Source organism: Anomaloglossus baeobatrachus, chromosome 5, assembly GCF_048569485.1.
Source record: "Anomaloglossus baeobatrachus isolate aAnoBae1 chromosome 5, aAnoBae1.hap1, whole genome shotgun sequence".
Taxonomy (NCBI): Eukaryota; Metazoa; Chordata; class Amphibia; order Anura; family Aromobatidae; genus Anomaloglossus; species Anomaloglossus baeobatrachus.
This window is the reverse complement of record NC_134357.1, coordinates 545,704,890-545,726,444: the sequence shown is the minus strand read 5'-3', so window position 1 is coordinate 545,726,444 and position 21,555 is coordinate 545,704,890. Positions and strand designations below refer to the sequence as shown.

The following is a 21,555-nucleotide window of genomic DNA, read 5'->3' as shown; positions in this document are numbered from 1 at the left end:
CTAGATTAGTTTATGGAAGGCATGTGGATATTTAGGCATTTTTGAGCAACTGATTTTTTATTGAAAAATGATAGACCTGAGTGGGGGCTTGTTTTTTTGTGGAATGAGTTGAAGTTTTTATTAGTGTCATTTTCGCCTACATAATAATTTTTCGTGGCTTCCTATTCTAATATTTCAGAGTCAGAATGAACAACCAGATGAACACCACTCTGTACTGGTTCATCCTATGAGGATTTCTATTGTATTTACCTGTAAACGTCTTAGTGAATAATTCTATTTTGCTACATAATTTGCATTTATAGGGACATTTAAGTAAAAATGTTATTAAATAGTAATCTCAAGGATATTTTGTTCAAAAATAATTTGTTTTATTATTGGCAGATGGCTGTACCAGGAGATCAGAGGAACAACTGACATCTTCAATTTATAAATCAGATGACCTTGGTGTCACACAGGATACAAGTAAAGTGAATGTCATTACTCCAGATACGTCATTATCGCTTCACAGCAAAGATTTACAATCACATCCAATGAAACAAGTCTTAGCTTCTAATTCATTACAGACTACTAAGAAAAATAAAAGTCAGAAAAGAGGAATTAAAAAACAATCTGCTCTTAAAGCAAAGAAGTCAATTTCACAATATGGAAATAGTTTTCCCCTCAAAACATCTTTTGTTAAACTTCATAAAATTCACACGGAGGATAAGAGATTTTCTTGTTCCAAGTGTGGGAAATATTTTCACCAGAAATCATATCTTGTTAGTCATGAGAGAAGTCACACAGGAGAGAGGCCATATTCATGTTCAGAATGTGGGAAATGTTTTTTACATAAATCACATCTTGGTACACACCAGAAAATTCACACAGGTGAGAAGCCTTTCTCATGTTCAGAATGTGGGAAATGTTTTGTAGTGAAATCGCACCTTGTTACACACCAGAAAATTCACACAGGTGAGAAGCCTTTCTCATGTTCAGAATGTGGGAAATGTTTTGTAGTGAAATCACACCTTGTTAGACACCAGAAAAGTCACACTGGGGAGAAACCATATTCCTGTTCAGAATGTGGGAAATGTTTTTTACTGAAATCACACCTTGTTAGACACCAGAAAAGTCACACAGGGGAGAGACCATATTTATGTACAGAATGTGGGAGATGTTTTATACGGAAAGCACATCTTTTTGCACACCAGACAATTCACACAGGGGAGAAGCCATATTCATGTTCAGAATGTGGGAGATCTTTTGCTCGTAAATCATTGCTTGTTACACACCAGAGAATTCACACCGTAGAGATGCCTTTTTCATGTTCAGAATGTGGAAAAAGTTTTGTAGAGCAATCTCACCTTATTAGACACCACAGCAGTCACACAGGGAAGAGGTTTTTTCACTGTTCAGAATGTGGGAAATATTTTAACCAGAAATCGCATCTTATAATACACCAGAGAATTCACACAGGGGAGAAGTCGTACTCATATCAAGATTTTGAAATCTGAATTTCTAAAAATCATATTTTGTCAACCATCAAAAATAACACACAGGGAGAAATTATATATTTTGACAGATTATGCAAAAACATATAACAGACCGTCTTAGAAGTGAATGAGAAAGGGAAATTACTTTAAAACTCACTACTTTTTGGACTATACGATGCACTTTTAACCAGAGGCAGCTTCTTGTGATGGAAGAGCACTCTGAGACAGTGTCATTCCCGGTCATTGAGAGAACTGCTCTCTCTCTTCGTGCCACACACTGATGTATGTCATCGGTCCAGAGCAGGACAGGAAGCTACCGGGACCTGCGCAGAGGCTGCACATCCTGAGTGAGCAGCTGAAGAACCTTCCACCTGACTAGCTTCCAGACCATTCAGGTCATGTAATCAATCACATGACCTGTAAGGAACTGCAAAATAGGGTAATATATATACACCGTATATATGTATGCAAATGTGTATATGTAGCAGTGTTCTATGTGAATGTAAATGTGCTTTTACAGCAAAGCTAAGGGTAAATATTCTATCTGTGCAGCAGTGTGTGTGTGTGTGTGTGTGTGTGTGTGTGTGTGTATATGTGTGTGTATATTTGTCCATTCCATTGGAAGATTATATTTGCAGGCTCCTTTATTAGGAAAATTTAGATGTACACCACATTGGAGTATGTATATAAGATCACATCCAGGATTCTATCATTCTGTTTTATATTGAGTATGCGGAAGTTTATAGGTAAGATGTGGGTACAAGTCCTGTATTTTCTAAAGGTGACATTGATCATCTAAGATGATGAGAGGACACTTCTGCTGAGAAGATTTTTTGTTTCGTAGCTGTTTGCAGGAGAGAAATGGTAGATCTGGGAATATTTCCCTCAGTTTGTGGTCCCTGTGGAATATGGGTTGAATATCAGCATCAATTTTACTTAGGATGTTAAAGTGCAGGTTGTATATGACTTTGGGGTACGTATCGGATACCTAGTATATGTGCACCGACTCTGAACACGGAGTTCTCAAGGACCTCCGTGTAACTGTTCGGATTCAGCCACCCAGACAATAAAAAAAGGAAAGAAAATAAAGCAGGAGCGTTATACTTACCAAGTCTTTTGCGCAGCTGTAACACTACTTCCTGGTTGGTTCATTAACCCTCATACATATTCACTACTTCCCCTGCCCACCGTCAGTCCTGGCATCTGGCAAGCAAAGGACCAAGGTATATATGTGAAATAAGACACATGGCTATGGGTGGGGCAGGGTACTTAGACAGAAAGTGCATACTAAGTAAAGAGTGTACGTCTGGAACACTAATGGTGTGAACAAGGTGCAAGACTCAAAAACATATAACTATACAATATTTTCATTATTCCCCTATACATTGACTAGTGTGCAACTCTTTATCCTATTGTATAGTTTTATGTTTTTGAGTCTTGCACCTTGTTCACACCATTGGTGTTCCAGACATACACTCTTTAATTAGTATGCACTTTCTGTCTGAGAACCCTGCCCCACCCATAGCTATGTGTATTTTTTCACATATATAGCTTGGTCCTTTGCTTCCCAGATGCCAGGACTGACGGTGGGCAGGGGAAGTAGTGAATATGTATGAGGGTTAATGAACCAACCGGGAAGTAGTGTTACAGCTACATTTTTAACTGCAGGTGAGGTTACACATACGTTAGGGACCCCAAAAATAGAGATTACCTTGGTGTGGTTTTGGGGCTCTTTTGCATTGATCAATACAATGGCTAAACATCTCTTATATTCCTATTATTCATAGCAGTTATGCATATTCCATTTTCATGGATAGAGTCCAACAATAGAGAGAGAGCAGCACTCACCAGCGTCCAGTAAACAAGACTTTATTTATTCATGGTGCAGGTAAAAAAAGCAGGAGCAGAGTCGACAGCAGGGCCCCCTCATGGACAGTCCATGAGGGGGCCCTGCTGTCGACTCTGCGCCTGCTTTTTTACCTGAACCATGAATAAATAAAGTCTTTTTTACTGGACGCTGGTGAGTGCTGCCCTATCTCTATTGTTGGACTCTATCCAGGAACTTTTTTTGCTTGGGGGATAAGCACCACCTGCCCAGTGTATGTGGAGGATTACCGTCTGCCGTCTACAAAAGCAACACGGCTGATGCCTAGGGGTGGGTAGCTGCGGCAATTTCTGTTGATTGATATTCCATTTTCATGTTTTTCATTTTTTCATATAGTTCATTGTATTTTTCAGTCTAGTATTCCCATAGCAGTTCTGCTTTTCATTATTCCCCTATACATTGTGATTAGTGTGCAACTCTTTATCCTATTGTATATTTTTATTTTTCCGTCAATCTTGCCATATGAGGGCTTTTTTTTGCGGGACGAGTTGTACTTTTAAATGAAACCATTAGTTTTACCATATACTGTACTGGAAAATGGCAAATTCCCAGTGCGGAAAAATTGCAAAAAAAGTGCGATTCCACAATTGTTTTGGGGGTATTTTTTTCAATGTGTTCACTATACGGTAAATCTGATGTGACTGTGTGATGCTTCGGTATGAGTTCGTAGACATCAAACATGTATAGGTTTACTTTTATCTAAAAAAAATAAAATCAGAATTTTGTTTAAAAAAATTGGCACAGTGCCATATTCCGCGACCCGCAGCGTTCTCGTTTTTTGGGATATGGGCTCAGTGACAGTTTTTTTTTTTTGCGTCTATAGCTGACGTTTTTAATGGTACCATTTTTGCGCAGATGCTACATTTTGATTGCCTGTTATTGCATTTTGCGCAAAATTTACAATAACCAAAAAACGTGCATTTTATTTGGGGGTTTTTTTTTGCCTCTACGCCGTTTACCGATCAGATTATTTCATTTTATATTTTGATCGGGCATTTCTAAACCCAGCAATACCAAATGTGTATATATATTTTATTTTTTAACCCTTTAATTTTCAATGAGGCGAATGGGGGGTGGTTTGAACTTTTAGGTTATTTTTTATATACATATTTTTAAAACTTTTTTTAATTTTACTAATATCCCTAGGGGACTATAAGGATCAGCAGTGTGATCGATCATTTATTTTTCCTGATCAGAGCAGCATCGCTCTGATCAGGGGAAATGCTGCATTACTGTTACAGGCGCTGCTCTGCCGGATGTAACAGGAACTACATCATGATAGCGACAGGAGTCATCACATGACTCTGTGCTACCATGACAACTAACAGCTTTCCTTGATTGCGTCATGGGGCCTCTGATGGCGGCGGGGAAAGGCACGTTCCCTGCTGCAGCAAATCGCGCTGTCACATTTTGACAGAGTAATTTAAGGTGTTAACGGACACGGGTGGATCGCGAATCCACCTGCACCTGCGAAGCACACATGTCTGCTGTACAAATCAGTAGATATGTGCGGAAATTACCGCTGACTCGCTGCAGCAGCCATCGATGATCACACCTTCATGTTTAGGACGTACCGTTACATCCTCGGTCGTGAAGGGGTTAAATATCTTGGATAGATGACCATTCACCCAGACCCTAACTGTTGGAGAATTCTAACGCAAACAACTTAACGCTATGTAATTAGGACTAAAACTCATCTTCTCTAATACTGCCAGTAGGTGACTCCATTCAACGCTGTTGGAAGCATTAGCAGTGTAAAAAGATAGAAACGCCCTACTACCAACGCCCTGAGAACTCATCTGCAGATTCAGGAACAGATGTCTCAGATTGACTGCTATGGATGCATTAGCCATAAACCCAGCCTGGTCTTCACCAGTTTCTTGATGACTAAAGATTAGCAAACCCGAAGTTCAGTGTTTATACTGTAACAGACTTTTCCCAAAGACCGGAATTTGGTTTCGCAGTTTGGGTGCTTTATGTATGCAAACCACTCGCACAAGCTTCACTGTGCTTTGAGTATGCTTGGTGCTCAGCCCAGTGCAAGCCGCTTGCAGTGTTTGAAGGGCTTGCACTAGGGGTAAAAACAGCATGATCGCAGGCGCATGGCTCAGCTATGTACAACTGAAGAGCTTTATTATTTCTGTCGTGCCACTTATCTCTGTAGACCCTTGATGCTCTTGAGTCTCTGTGTCTGGGGGGGGTACTTTCCGGGGCACATCACATCCCTGTTATATAAATTGTTCCAGGCTGGGATGTCTGGTTTGGATGATGACCCTCCCTTTTTCCCAAAATGGGAGGTGAAGTTGGGGAGAACCCTCACTCCTGAGGAATGCTCGAAAATATTGCTCTTTACTCATAAGTCGTCATTAGATGTAGTGTCGCAGGAGAGGGGCAAAATAGTCTCCAGGTGGTACTGATGTCCTTCAAGAGTCCATTCCATGTTCCCATCTGTCTGTGATACCTGTTGGAGGTGCACAAATGATCATGGCTCATACCTCCATACATGGTGGTCCTGTCCGTCTATCCAGCATTTTGGTTAGATGTGTTTGCCCTACTAAATAAAGTGGCACCATCCAGATTCGAACCAACTCCGGAGTTGGCCCTCTTGTCCTTGAGCCACTATTTCAACTGCCAGTTACAAAAAGGGTCTATTAAGGCACTTTTTGACCGGAGCAAGGAGCCTAATCCCCAGGTATTGGAGGCAAACAGTGGTACCCTCGCGGGTGGAGTTGGTGGCTGAGATAAATCGGATCCTCCAGATGGAGGAGTTTGTTGGCCAGGCGATGGATTCGGAAGAGAGGGTGACCAGGCTGTAGACGCCGTTGATAATGTATAGGGAGACACCTGACCTGATATCCTGGCTACAAGCCTTAGATTAGAGGCATACAATTTACTTGAAAGTCCATCCCACACATCAAACAGTGTTGGGAATAGAGTACGACCCAGATGGGGTATTTACTTGACTTTACCTCTTTTTCTTTTCTTTCCTTCCTTCTCTTATATCTTCTTCTTCCACCTTTCCTCACATGTTTATACTGCGCAATGCATATACTACCAGTTAAAAATGTTGTATTAAGGTTTTTATTTTCCTCTTTTTATGACCTTCCTAAATGAGTCCGAATATACTTTGATTGTTAATCTAGTCACTTCTTGAGTGCCATTCCAAAGTGATGTGATCTGATGAATGTCGTTAAATTGACTTTACCTATGTAATTAAAGATACTGTATAAACAGAATTATTTTGAGCTAACTAATGTCCTCAAACTTTGAGCTGTTACAATCTACGCATTTTAATTTGTAAACCTGCTTTTCTTTTCTAATAAAATCTGATTTACACTAAAAGCAGCATGATCGGAAGTGATCTGTTTATGGCTGGCTGCATGTGGGTCGAGATCCAAACTACCCAATTAGTGATTTCCATTGGGATTCAGATCAAGTCCAAGTCCCAAATTGAAGTTTATCAAAAGTCTGGCAGTACCTGCCGAACCGAACTTCCCTGGGTTAGCTCATCTCTACTAATGACCCTAATTAAACTAATAGCTAAAGCTTTAGCCATTAATTTGACATCATCTGGGAGTAATGATATTGGTCTATATGAATCCATTAGTGACGGATCCTTTTCCAGTTTCAATATTAGGAAAATTCTTCTTTTATAGAGTCTAGCAATGAACCCAACTCCTGCACCTCATACCTTCAGACTCTTGGGCAACATTACCTCTTCATGCATCTTAAAATATTCTGCTTGCAGTCCATCAGCTCCAGGACCTTTTTTGTTTTGCATTGATTGCAATGCATCCTACAGCTCCTCCAGGATCAGAGGTTGCTCTAGCAATTTCTATTTGACCTCAGACAGTCTGGGAATGGTTATTCTATCAAAATTAGAGAAGACATCACTTTCCAAAAAGATAGTCTTGTACTTTTAGGGTAAGTTCACACAGTGCGTTTTTCGCAGCGTTTTTGTGCATTTTTCGTGTGCGTTTTTGGCCTCAAAACTGCATGACTTTGCTTCCTCAGCAAAGTCTATGAGTTTTCAGTTTTTCTGTCTGCACCCAACTTTTTTTTTAAGCTGCGTTTTTGAGCTTAAAAAAAAATGGACATGTCAATTCTTTCCTGCGTTTTTCTGCGTTTTCCCCCCATGCAATGCATTGGAAAAACGCAGAAAAACGCTGAGATCAAAAACGCAGCCAAAAACGCACCAACTGCGTTTTTTTGCTGCGTTTTTTTGCCGCGGTGCGTTTTTGTGCGGTTTTAGCGGCCAAAACGGCACAAAAACGCAGCGTCAAAAAAACGCAGTGTGTGCACATAGCCTTATACGTTGGTGTAATATAGGTGAAAATTATTGATTACTTATTGTCTTGCTAAATTCTACTAAAAAGGGGGCTGAAAGCCCGTACTTACGAAGCGCTCACTGATATCCTAATCAGGCACGAATACTAATATTCTTTATAGCAAGATACTATTTATTTTAATAGCACATGAATAGTCAATGGTACATAGGCATTTAGAACTATAGTCATAGAATCTTATACAATAACAGAAATATGCATCAACATTACCGATTGTTGTAGCAATCCTTTCACATCGGAGGGAACTCGATTTAATGATAAAGGAAACAACATGGCATCTTGCATCACAGGAGCAGTGCGTACACTTCAATGTCCTGGAAGGTTTCCCCTAACATTAAGCGAGTCCGGTGTAATTTTATAGGAAAACTTTGTAGGTTGTGTTTAAATGGTCACCAGCATGTGACAGCTGAGTCATGTTCATGTAACTTGACCACAAACTGCTGTGGGCACCAGCAGCTTCCTGCACATTTACTTGTACATCCTGCCAGTTGACAACTGACCGACCACAGTTGACCATAGTGTTAGTGAAATATTGCAATGAGCCATAAATTTCATATGCAAGCTTCCTTACACCTGTCTTTAAGCCAACCACAAGTTTCCGGTAAGTGGAACTGTAAATGTTACTTCCTCATTATCTTATTCTTTGGTCATAGTGAAATTGGTTATCCAAAGGACATCTCTTTGATACTGAATTATTGATAGGTCAAATAATCTCTGGGATCACTCCTATCTTTTGATTATGATCCCTATCTAATCACACATTCTTCAGTCATATCACATTGGTATCACAATCGGTCCTTGATCCCAGGGATTATTTTCCATCATCAGTATTCCACTAGAGGAAGATCACTCAGAATATACCATACCATGACCAAGAAATATTGTTTGCCACAAATTTTGTTTTCTTGGTTTGTTTAGATAAACGTTGAATCACAAATATAATCACTTTCACTACTTTGTACAGTATATTAAAACTAAAAGCAATATTATCTGAAAAGCTCCCTTGAATATCATGTGTTTTGGCATTTGCTCGATATTCAAAGGAATCATTACACATTACATTTCCCGATATGTTACTAGAAGTTTCACTAGTCCCATTTATGAACATATTGGCATAAGGCCATAACATATCATGAATTGTCCTTTCCACTAAGCTGGGTTTAAAAGCATCTACAGTATTTATAGCTGTCCCAAAACTTATTTTTATATTCTCTATAGGGATGAATCCCAGGTTAATCAGTCCAGTCTTATATCTTAGTACCCAAATTCCTCCCTTAAAAGCCAGATATTGCAAATTGGTGACTGTTGCATTCAAATTGCCTTGCCACCATGGAAGATTGATCCATCCCACTATGGAAATGAGTTCTGTAGTATTCTATAGACGAACACTTCGAGTGTCTTTATCAGCAAGATGATCAGAACAACTTTTCTACTTTAAGATTTCCTCCATCGATACCGGGACATCCAGATAAGGGATACTGGTGGCTGTAACCGAAGAATGTGTACAGATCCAGCAATCTGTGTGTTGAAAATGTGATGGTGCATCAGAAATTCATTCGCCATAGGTTCCTCCTGAGGTAGACTTGTCCATCCAACGACCAAAGAGGCAAACATCAAACACAGGAATTTCTCCATCTCATCACTATCGAGCTCTTCCCAGTAACCGATACCATGGATTCCACTTATTTACAACACCATCTGCAAATAAAGATACACTATTATTCTCGTAAATAACATTTTTCTTGTGGGACATATTCCCACTTCTCCACTCCTGGTCTCGTTATCAGGAGAGTAAGATCTTTTCCGACTGCTATTACCTCTGTCTCTGAGGGCGGTCCTTGGAGGTTTTGAATCCATATTTTTGCTCCTACATTTGTAATATTAGAGTATCCAAAACCTTTAGTACCCCGTATTGTTAATTCTGCCGGGGCAGTTCCTTCTCTTATTTCAGACAAGTTTATTGGAATTATTAACATCTGAGCCACCTTCTGGTGTTTCATCAATATCAAAGGTTCATTTCCCAAATTTAGCATCAGTACCTTGATTTCTCCCTGATAATCTGCATCTATTACCCCTCCCACCACTATGGCTCCTTTTAACACTAAACTAGGAGTGGCTATTTGACCATAATGATTCTTTGGTATCTGGCAACCCAATCCTGTTGAAATTGGTTTTACCTTACCTGGGGGTACCACGACAGTTTCCAATGTACTGAGGTCTAAACCTGCTGAATAAGGTGTTGCTCTTTCTGGTGTGCCCAAACAGCTGTACCTTGCAACCATGCCTCTTTTTTCCTTGTCAACTGTTGGACTGATTTGTCTGATGGCTGCTGCTTTATCTGCTTCTGAATTAAACAAACGTTCAAGTGAGTTAGTAGGGACATGAGCATCAAAATGAAATACAGTGGTCTTGGTAGATTGAATAATCCCTTCAATGTCTTGCCACACTTCCCTGACCATCTCAAACACATTTTGCTGTTCCTCTCCCCAGTGGAAGTCATATTTTTTCCTCGTTACTTTGTACAAAGGAGCCAACATTTGTCCCAAATGAGGGATATGTTGTCTCCAAAAATCAAACAATCCAATATAAGACTGAGTCTCCTGTTTGGATTTAGGGACCGGAAAATTAATAATTTTCTGTCTGGCATTGGGCAAGATCTCTCTGTGCCCCTTGTTCCACTGAATCCCTAGAAACATTACCACCTGAGACGGTCCTTGAACCTTGGCATCATTGATTTCCCATCCTTTACTCCTCATATGAGCAACCAGTTTTGTCAATTGATCTTTCACACTTTGCTCATCTTGTCCTTATATCATTATATCATTGATATAATGTGAAATCTGCATTTCCTTATGACAAGACATAACCCCAAAGGAGAATTTTCCTTCGGTTAGATTAAGAGTCATCCATTTTAGGATATCAATTCCCAAAATATATTCTGGTATAGGAACTACCAGCACCGTATACTGCTTGATAGGTAAATTACCTATCTTCAAAGCTACCTGTGTCTGAACCCTGGTGATCACTTGACCACCTAGTCCAGCAATTTTTACTCGAGGTCCTTTTATTTTTTCTGGGTTTCCATGAATTAAAGTAGCCTCCGCCCCCGTGTCAATCAAAGCTGGGACTCTTTGAACATTTCCCCCTTTCCAATGTATGCTAAGATTGACGTAGAGACGTTCGTCCCTTTTTATCAATAGGGGGGTTTGGCTGGCTACCTATGGTAAATCACTTCCTTCTGAACTTTCATTTACACAGACTTCAGTCTGTGTATTAGCCCTTCTTTCCGTAACCTTTGTGGCCACGGCTGCAGCCAGTTCTTCCCATGGATAAACTGACTGAAAATCTTCCCAAGACACTTTCTTTGTTTTTTTTTCCCCTTTTCCCTCTGATTTATTTACCTTGGGGGTTTTTGAACCCCCTTCCACATTTGTAGTGGTCACTTTCTTTGCGGATAGAACTTTCTGTTTGTACAACTTCCATAATTCTCCTGTCTCCTTTCCATCAATCCTTTCCCTATTGATCCTGGCTTTAAGCAAAGCCTGGAACATGTCTTTGCGAAACACCCGTGGGGCCTCCCCTACTGATTTCTCTTTACAATCAGGATTGTTTGGTTTACTGTTACCAACATGGCCTCCAGGGGATGGTTTATCCCACTGTCCCATATCCTGTAACTCCCTCATCCTCCCTAGAACTACACCGATTGATTCTCCAGTCAGCGCTACAGTTAAGGTTAAAATAACTGTTTTGTATGCTGGAGGAGCATGTTTAACCAGCCTATTTCTTATGCTGGCTTTCAATGGGTACTGGAGATAATCATCATCCATTCCCAAAAGAGGAAGAGCATTCCTCATTGCTTCTTCCTTCAGCCTTTCCATACCATCTTTTAAGGTATACCAAGGTTTATCATTGATAGGAAAGTCTGCTTCTGATGGGTATTTGTCCAGAAAAGCATGGGCTAGGATCATGATTAAGTTTTGAGTACCATGCTCATTATGATCAACAAAATATTTTTTTATTGATCTCTGAATTACTGGGTCCCGAGACATGGTGACAAATTTTGCCACGTCTCCGGCGTCAAAGTGCACTCCACCTCCTCCGAGATTGTGCACCCTGACCAACCAGGGAATTTCTCCTTCTCCTGGTTTTTGTCTAAACTGTGTTAAAATGCTATCAACTTCTCCCTGAGAGTAATCTTCAATGGTTACTCGATTTTTTACATGAGGAATCGTTCTCTCATTTGTGATGGCATTACCATCTTTGTCATATTGCAGATTCCCCTGACCATCCCGACATGTTCCCGGATGATCTCATTCTCTGTCCTCTCTAGGCGCCTCCTTACTGGGTTAGCCTGAATCTTCCCTTTATGGTAATCCTCCTCATCAGATGATGAAGATGAATCCCACACATCCCCATCCCAAGTATCGGGATCCCAGTTTATAGAAGCTGAGACGATACTTTTATGTACTTTGGTTTTATTTACTTTTCCCCTTCTTTTCTTGTACTTATTTTGAGCAATTTTTGATTTTATTTACCTTTCCTCTTCTTTTCTTGTACTTATTTTGAGCAATTTTTATGGCAGCTTTTTGTGCCACATTCTGATAATGTTCCAATTTATCCTTCAACAGTCTGGTATTACATTCCAGAACTGTTTTCAGGCAACCTAATTCTATCATCCTTTGTTCCATCTGGGAACATTTCTTCTGCATCTTTAGATTACGCTCATGCATTACACTATATGCACTTGCCAAAATCCAGATGCGCCGTCCTAAAGACACTACATCACCTGCTTTCACAGGGGCACTACTGAGTACATTCACAACATCAGTAGCTTCACAACCCTTAAGCTTGTCCTGCCATTGTTCTGCCAATCCACAAGACACTACATCACCTGCTTTCACAGGGGCACCACTGAGTACATTCACAACATCAGTAGCTTCACAACCCTTGAGTTTATTCTGCCATTGTTCTGCCAATCCACAATTGACCAATTCATGTCCTATAAGATTGTAGGGAGCCTCAGTCCAGCTGGGGATCTCCACAACAACCTCCTTAACATTATCCTTACGTTTTCTGAACATTTTAACACTATGCAAAAAGATTGAAAAAATATCTGAAAATTTGCCAAATATATGTTTTTAATTTCCAAATTACAAAAATTAGTTTAATTACTTCTTATAGAAGTAATCCTGCCGACTACGCCAATTTATGTCTTGCTAAATTCTACTAAAAAGGGGGCTGAAAGCCCGTACTTATGAAGCGCTCACTGATATCCTAATCAGGCACGAATACTAATATTCTTTATAGCAAGATACTATTTATTTTAATAGCACATGAATAGTCAATGGTACATAGGCATTTAGAACTATAGTCATAGAATCTTATACAATAACAGAAATATGCATCAACATTACCGTTTGTTGTAGCAATCCTTTCACATCGGTGGGAACTCGATTTAATGATAAAGGAAACAACATGGCATCTTGCATCACAGGAGCAGTGCGTACACTTCAATGTCCTGGAAGGTTTCCCCTAACATTAAGCGAGTCCGGTGTAATTTTATAGGAACACTTTGTAGGTTGTGTTTAAATGGTCACCAGCATGTGACAGCTGAGTCATGTTCATGTAACTTGACCACAAACTGCTGTGGGCACCAGCAGCTTCCTGCACATTTACTTGTACATCCTGCCAGTTGACAACTGACCGACCACAGTTGACCATAGTGTTAGTGAAATATTGCAATGAGCCGTAAATTTCATATGCAAGCTTCCTTACACCTGTCTTTAAGCCAACCACAAGTTTCCGGTAAGTGGAACTGTAAATGTTACTTCTTCATTATCTTATTCTTTGGTCATAGTGAAATAGTGGATAAAATATCGCATTCCACTCGGACCAATATTAACAGCACCCAATCAGCACCCATGAGTGATTATTTTCTCGGCCCTAATCGGCCCGAGAAAACAATTGCAGCATGCTGCGATTGTAATGCGAGTCTCTTTCTCTCGCACCCATTCAAGTCTATGGGGCGAGAGAAAGATCGCACTTGCGGTACACCGGTGTACCCCGAGTGCAAAGCGAGAATGGCAGTAGCCGGAAACGGAGGAGAGAGGGAGATAAATCCCGCCCTCCCCTCCGCACCACCGGCCCACCCCTCCTCAGAGCCAGGCCTCCCCTCCTGAGTGCCGGCCCGCCCCCTGCGTCTGAGGTCCGATCGCATTCAAAGTGACACTCGCATGACACTCAGCTCCTGTTGTGCTGCCAGCGTGAGCCGAGTGTCATGTGAGGATCGCATTAATCCCCGTGTGGTCCCGGCCTTAGGACTGGAGTCTCTGAGAAAAAAAACACAAAAGACAAAATTCTTTTAAGGATTTCTGCTGAATATGGAGACATACAGGGCAACAATAATACCATCCACATCTATCTTTGAATTTGTACAATAGAAGGGAATAGGCTTGTGTACCAATACACTTACTCTCCTTGTATGTGTAGTAAAAGTTGAGTGATACTCCATGCCCACCCAGGCTTTTTTCAGATTTCTGATTTGATCTCCCATCATATGCGTTTCACAGAGCCAGATGATCCCTGGTTGCACTTGACAGAGCCACAAGAAAACAGCATGTCTCGTAACCAGTGGCCCCAGGCCTCTACCACTGCATGCTATGACATTAATTATAGTCGCCATAATAATCGAAGGGCTTTATCAGGTCAAAATACAGCACATTTGCTCCATCCTTAGATAAAGCAATCCAAGAGGGAGAAAGTCCTATAATTCAACACACCAGCTTCAGTCCTTCAGATTTTCCCTCAGCACCATAGGGAAAGTCCCGTCATCCAGACCCACTCTGCAGAGACTTTTCATTTGAGTCCAACCATGCTAAGGCTTTAGAGGGAGATTCAAATATATGAACTCCACCCATGGCAACAACCCTAATCTGGGCCATAGATATCATGGAGTAAGGAACATCTGCAAAGAGTTTGTATGTCTCCCCGTGTTTGTGTGGGTTTCCCCTGGGTACTCCGGTTTCCTCCCACACTACAAGACGTACAGATAGGAAATTTAGATTGTGATCCCCAATCAAAACAGTGACGATCATGTCTGTAAAGCACTGTGGAATTAGTAGCACTATGTAAGCGAGTAAAATAAATCCCGAAGTCTCCATTTTATGTCCCAGAATTGTGTCCTTTTTTCTGGACTTCCGATGAGAAATCAGGATATAGCAGTATTTTCCATTCATTGATAGTTACTGCAAAGTGGTCCTTAGCTTTACATAGAATGAAGTCACGATCCTTGAAGTGCAGTAATTTATTTTAATCAGAATAGGTCTTGGTTGGATAACCAGGAGGTAAAGATATTGCAGGGACTCTGTGGATCTATATTGATGGCAAAGAATGGGGAGAGATTACTTTTACCAAATTTTTTAATCAGCCAGAACTCATGCGATCGGACCTCATCTGTGGGGGGCAGGCCGGCACTGAGGAGGGGCGGGCTGGCATGGAGGAGGAGAGGGTGGGATTTATCTCCCTCTCTCCTCCATAGCCGGCTATTGCCATTCTCGCACTGCACTCGTGGTACACCGGTGTAATACGAGTGCAGTGCGATCTTTCTCTCGCCCCATAGACAAATGAAAAAAGGAGAAACCGTCCAGTGTTTGGGAGAAAGGTATGAGCCACTCAAGATAAATGTCCAGATGATTTATTTCCATATTATAAAAAATACAATGCAGATTGTAACATAATCATGCATAGGTCCAAGTGTGTACAGAAATTGTCAGTTGCAATGCGTTTTGGCTACATAAATAGCCTTTGTCAAAGGACTTGACAAAGGCTACTTATGTAGCCGAAACGCGTTGCAACTTATAATATGGAAATAAATCATCTGGACATTTATCCTGAGTGGCTCATACCTTTCTCCCAAGTGCTGGACGGTTTCTCCTTTTAATCTTGATTGCCCAGGTGACGGTGCCTGTTTGTCCAAGCTGCTGGAGGTACGGGGAATACGCCAGAGGGGGTGAGCTGAACTTTGTTCTTTGATTATAGACTTGAATGGGTGCGAGAGAAAGAGTCTCGCATTACAGTTGCAGCATGCTGCGATTGTTTTCTCGGTCCAATTGGGGCCAAGAAAATAATCGCTCATGGGCGGTGGGACATAGGCTAATATTGGTCCGAGTGAAATGCGATGTTTTATCGCATTCCACTCTGTCCGATTTTCATGCCGTGTGGCTTAGGCCTTAGAACAAGCACTGTCGAGGGCCTGCTTCCTCAAATGCTTGCTGGAGATCATATTCCAGCTCTCCAGCAACACCACTCACTTCAACTTGCTCCAGAGATCTTACCTCGGGTCCAGTGCGGAGAAGTGAAGGAAGGTCAGCTAATAGCCACTGTACTCTCAGGATCTATAGCGGGAGCACAGTACTGTGCGTCTCCTTCACATGGCAGCTAGAACCTGCCCCCTGAAATCTCAAGGTAACACCAAAGATCCAAAATGTAAGTCCATCTTGGAGAACATGCTGAAATGTTTCAAAACCTTGGGTTGTCTGATGAATTTGAAGTTATATTTCTTACATCTATTACCAGCAACTATAGAGGAAAATTATATTAATAATACATAACTTTTTAGTTAAATATTTAAAAATTGCGCAGTGATGCAATCACCCAAAAAAATGTGCAAACAAAAGAAAACGACATTCATGTCCAGAAGGGACCAACAACATGAACAAAACTGTGACACGGACACCACTCTTGTTAGAGATGGTATGTGCCGCTAAATGTCAGAAAGGTTCAATGGTCCAAACCACAATGTCAATCATTGACAGGCCACTGAGAGTTGTAAACCAAGTTTCTGAATATCAGGCATAAACTTCAGATAAAGTATTTTTCGGACCATAAGACGCACTTTTTTTCCCCCAAATGTTGGGGGAAAGTTGGGGGTGCGTCTTATGGTCTGACTATAGGGCTGCGGCTGGGAATGAGGGTGCTGCGGGTCATCGGGGGCACGAGCAGGCAGCAGCAGTGCCTGCTCGTGACCACGTGTGCCCGCTCATTACATATGCACGCCCATCCTCCCGCCCATCTCTCAGCGCTGAAGCCGGCGCTGACAGGTGGGCGGGAGGACGAGCGGGGACGCGCGGAAAGTAAAGAGCCGGCCGCATGATCACCCCTGGCAATTACAGCCTGGAGTGATCATGTGCGGCTGTATTCACTGCCCCCCGCGCGTCACTACCAGCGCGGGGTGCAGTGAATCAGTACACTCACCCGTCCCCGTGTGTGGAGCCGCCCCCTGCAGCATCGCGTCTTCCTGTCTGTGCCGGTCAGCTGATCTGTGCTGAGCCGGTCAGCTGATCGGCACAGACAGGAAGACGCGATGCTGCAGGGGGCGGCTCCACACACACAGATCAGCGTGCCAGAGAGGAAGATGTGATCGGTGCTGGAGGGAGTGAGGAAAAGGTGAGTATAAACGTTTATTTTTTTCTCTGTGCTATAGGATACAGGCCATATACCAGGATGGTATATGAGCACGATGGGGGCATATAGCAGGATGGGAGTACCGTATATGAGCAGGAGGGATGGGGGGGGGGGGTATGTGAACAGGCTGGATGGGGGGGGGGTATGTGAACAGGCTGGATGGGGGGGGGTATGTGAACAGGCTGGATGGGGGGGGGGTATGTGAACAGGCTGGATGGGGGGGGTATGTGAACAGGCTGGATGGGGGGGTATGTGAACAGGCTGGATGGGGGGGTATGTGAACAGGCTGGATGGGGGGGTATGTGAACAGGCTGGATGGGGGGGGTATGTGAACAGGCTGGATGGGGGGGGTATGTGAACAGGCTGGATGGGGGGGGGTATGTGAACAGGCTGGATGGGGGGGGGTATGTGAACAGGCTGGATGGGGGGGGTATGTGAACAGGCTGGATGGGGGGGTATGTGAACAGGCTGGATGGGGGGGTATGTGAACAGGCTGGATGGGGGGGGTATGTGAACAGGCTGGATGGGGGGGTATGTGAACAGGCTGGATGGGGGGGGTATGTGAACAGGCTGGATGGGGGGGTATGTGAACAGGCTGGATGGGGGGGGTATGTGAACAGGCTGGATGGGGGGGGTATGTGAACAGGCTGGATGGGGGGGGTATGTGAACAGGCTGGATGGGGGGGTATGTGAACAGGCTGGATGGGGGGGGTATGTGAACAGGCTGGATGGGGGGGGTATGTGAACAGGCTGGATGGGGGGGGTATGTGAACAGGCTGGATGGGGGGGGTATGTGAACAGGCTGGATGGGGGGGTATGTGAACAGGCTGGATGGGGGGGGTATGTGAACAGGCTGGATGGGGGGGTATGTGAACAGGCTGGATGGGGGGGGGGTATGTTTACAGGCTGGATGGGGGGGGTATGTGAACAGGCTGGATGGGGGGGGGGTATGTTTACAGGCTGGATGGGGGGGGTATGTGAACAGGCTGGATGGGGGGGGGTATGTTTACAGGCTGGATGGGGGGGGTATGTGAACAGGCTGGATGGGGGGGGGTATGTTTACAGGCTGGATGGGGGGGTATGTGAACAGGCTGGATGGGGGAGTATGTGAACAGGCTGGATGGGGGGGGGTATGTGAACAGGCTGGATGGGGGGGGTATGTGAACAGGCTGGATGGGGGTTTATAGCAGGATCATATACAAGGCAGGAGGATCATTACCAGGATGGGGTACCTTAGTAGAGAATTTGGGGACATTACCCCCATAACAGTGTCAGCAGCAGATCCTCGCCCCATAACAGTGTGTCATGACCACATTTTTTGCTTAAAGTTTTATTTTCCCATTTTCCTCCTCTAAAACCAGGATGCGTCTTATAGTCCGGTGCGTCTTATAGTCCGAAAAATACGGTAATCAAAACAATGGCCAAAAAACAGCTGTATATGTTCCAGTGGGAACAACACTAATGATTTTGCCATATTGATACAATAAATTCTATTGTATATCCCCATATATTGTCATGGTCTGCAAAAAATATCAAACCTCATATTATTAGGATTAACATGTGCTGTGAAAATTGTCATATTATATCATAGAAGGATTATATTAATCACTACCTATAGAGAAAACAAACCAAAGTCACAGTGGTGTCTTTTGGATTAGGTACAGTTAGGTCCAGAAATATTTGGACAGTGACACAATTTTCGCGAGTTGGGCTCTGCATGCCACCACATTGGATTTGAAATGAAACCTCTACAACAGAATTCAAGTGCAGATTGTAATGTTTAATTTGAAGGTTTGAACAAAAATATCTGATAGAAATTGTAGGAAGTGTACACCTTTCTTTACATACACTCCACATTTTAGGAGGTCAAAAGTAATTGGACAAATAAACCAAACCCAAACAAAATATTTTTATTTTCAATATTTTGTTGCAAATCCTTTGGAGGCAATCACTGCCTTAAGTCTGGAACCCATGGACATCACCAAACGCTGGGTTTCCTCCTTCTTAATGCTTTGCCAGGCCTTTACAGCCGCAGCCTTCAGGTCTTGCTTGTTTGTGGGTCTTTCCGTCTTAAGTCTGGATTTGAGCAAGTGAAATGCATGCTCAATTGGGTTAAGATCTGGTGATTGACTTGGCCATTGCAGAATGTTCCACTTTTTTGCACTCATGAACTCCTGGGTAGCTTTGGCTGTATGCTTGGGGTCATTGTCCATCTGTACTATGAAGCGCCGTCCGATCAACTTTGCGGCATTTGGCTGAATCTGGGCTGAAAGTATATCCCGGTACACTTCAGAATTCATCCGGCTACTCTTGTCTGCTGTTATGTCATCAATAAACACAAGTGAGCCAGTGCCATTGAAAGCCATGCATGCCCATGCCATCACGTTGCCTCCACCATGTTTTACAGAGGATGTGGTGTGCCTTGGATCATGTGCCGTTCCCTTTCTTCTCCAAACTTTTTTCTTCCCATCATTCTGGTACAGGTTGATCTTTGTCTCAACTGTCCATAGAATACTTTCCCAGAACTGAGCTGGCTTCATGAGGTGTTTTTCAGCAAATTTAACTCTGGCCTGTCTATTTTTGGAATTGATGAATGGTTTGCATCTAGATGTGAACCCTTTGTATTTACTTTCATGGAGTCTTCTCTTTACTGTTGACTTAGAGACAGATACACCTACTTCACTGAGAGTATTCTGGACTTCAGTTGATGTTGTGAACGGGTTCTTCTTCACCAAAGAAAGTATGCGGCGATCATCCACCACTGTTGTCATCCGTGGACGCCCAGGCCTTTTTGAGTTCCCAAGCTCACCAGTCAATTCCTTTTTTCTCAGAATGTACCCGACTGTTGATTTTGCTACTCCAAGCATGTCTGCTATCTCTCTGATGGATTTTTTCTTTTTTTTCAGCCTCAGGATGTTCTGCTTCACCTCAATTGAGAGTTCCTTAGACCGCATGTTGTCTGGTCACAGCAACAGCTTCCAAATGCAAAACCACACACCTGTAATCAACCCCAGACCTTTTAACTACTTCATTGATTACAGGTTAACGAGGGAGATGCCTTCAGAGTTAATTGCAGCCCTTAGAGTCCCTTGTCCAATTACTTTTGGTCCCTTGAAAAAGAGGAGGCTATGCATTACAGAGCTATGATTCCTAAACCCTTTCTCCAATTTGGATGTGAAAACTCTCATATTGTAGCTGGGAGTGTGCACTTTCAGCCCATATTATATATATAATTGTATTTCTGAACATGTTTTTGTAAACAGCTAAAATAACAAAACTTGTGTCACTGTCCAAATATTTCTGGACCTAACTGTAGAAAACTCAAAGTGGTCATGTGGTAGGCTATACAATCAAAATAATAAATTTAATAAAGGGTTGATCTCACCCTTGTATTTTTTACATTCCAATTTGAACTACTTTCTGAAAACCTTGGTGCTGGTAGCGAAGAGCAAGGAGAAAGAATTCATCAGGATACAAGAAGATAGAGCGACGATACCAAGGTAGATGGAACGTGAACATAATGGAGGACTTCTGCTGGATGCTTCACATTGAAGATCCGCAGACCTTCTATAAGAGAAGAGGTATTAAGAGAAGTTTAGAAGAGAAGCTTAGAGGGAAAAGATACACAAATTAATTTACACTAAAGTTGCAGAATGACTATTCTATATATATATATATATATATATATATAGATTATATATATATATATATATATCTATCTATATATATATATATATATATATATATATATATATATATATATATATATATATATATATATATATATATATATATATATATATATATATATATACACAAAACAAGGAAGCCGCGGAGACATCATCACATGTTTCTCAACGCTGGCAGGTAACTAGCCAGGTCTTTCACTGGGAAGGAAAAACCACGGGAAGGGCAGTCTCCAGTCAAGGAAACCACCTATGCCAAAACATGGTATCCATCCACAGACAGCTGTTTTGGGGTATTTGCCCCTCATCAGTGTGGAGTAGGAAACTGGCTAGTGGGTGCAATGCCTACTAGAAGACTATATAGGTAAGGATGGTTGACCTTAGGGAGATCAACTTCCAGCACCGCGGAGCACCATCACGTGTTTATCAACGCGGTGATTCTAGAGCAATGCCCCCTAGGCATTGCTTCCACTAGCATATTTCCGACGGGGCATTGCTCTAGAATCACTGCGTTGAGAAACACGTAATGGTGCTCCGCGGTGTTGGATGTTGATCTCCCTAAGGTCAACCATCCTTCTACAAGGCATTGCTCCCACTAGCCAGTTTCCTACTCCACACTGATGAGGGGCAAATACCCCGAAACAGCTGTCTGTGGATGGATACCATGTTTTGGCATAAGTGGTTTCCTTGACTGGAGACTGCCC

The 21,555-nt window shown here is 42.4% G+C and overlaps 1 protein-coding gene across 1 annotated transcript in view; it reads left to right on the top strand.

The window, feature by feature from the left end:
• The window catches only part of LOC142312954 (uncharacterized), a 141,557-nt gene that overhangs the window by 23,757 nt on the left and 96,245 nt on the right, over window positions 1–21,555 (top strand). The window contains exon 7 of the mRNA XM_075351942.1: window positions 382–1,490. Coding sequence (XP_075208057.1) covers window positions 382–1,490 — 1,109 coding nt within the window. The remainder of the gene's footprint in view (window positions 1–381; window positions 1,491–21,555) is intronic.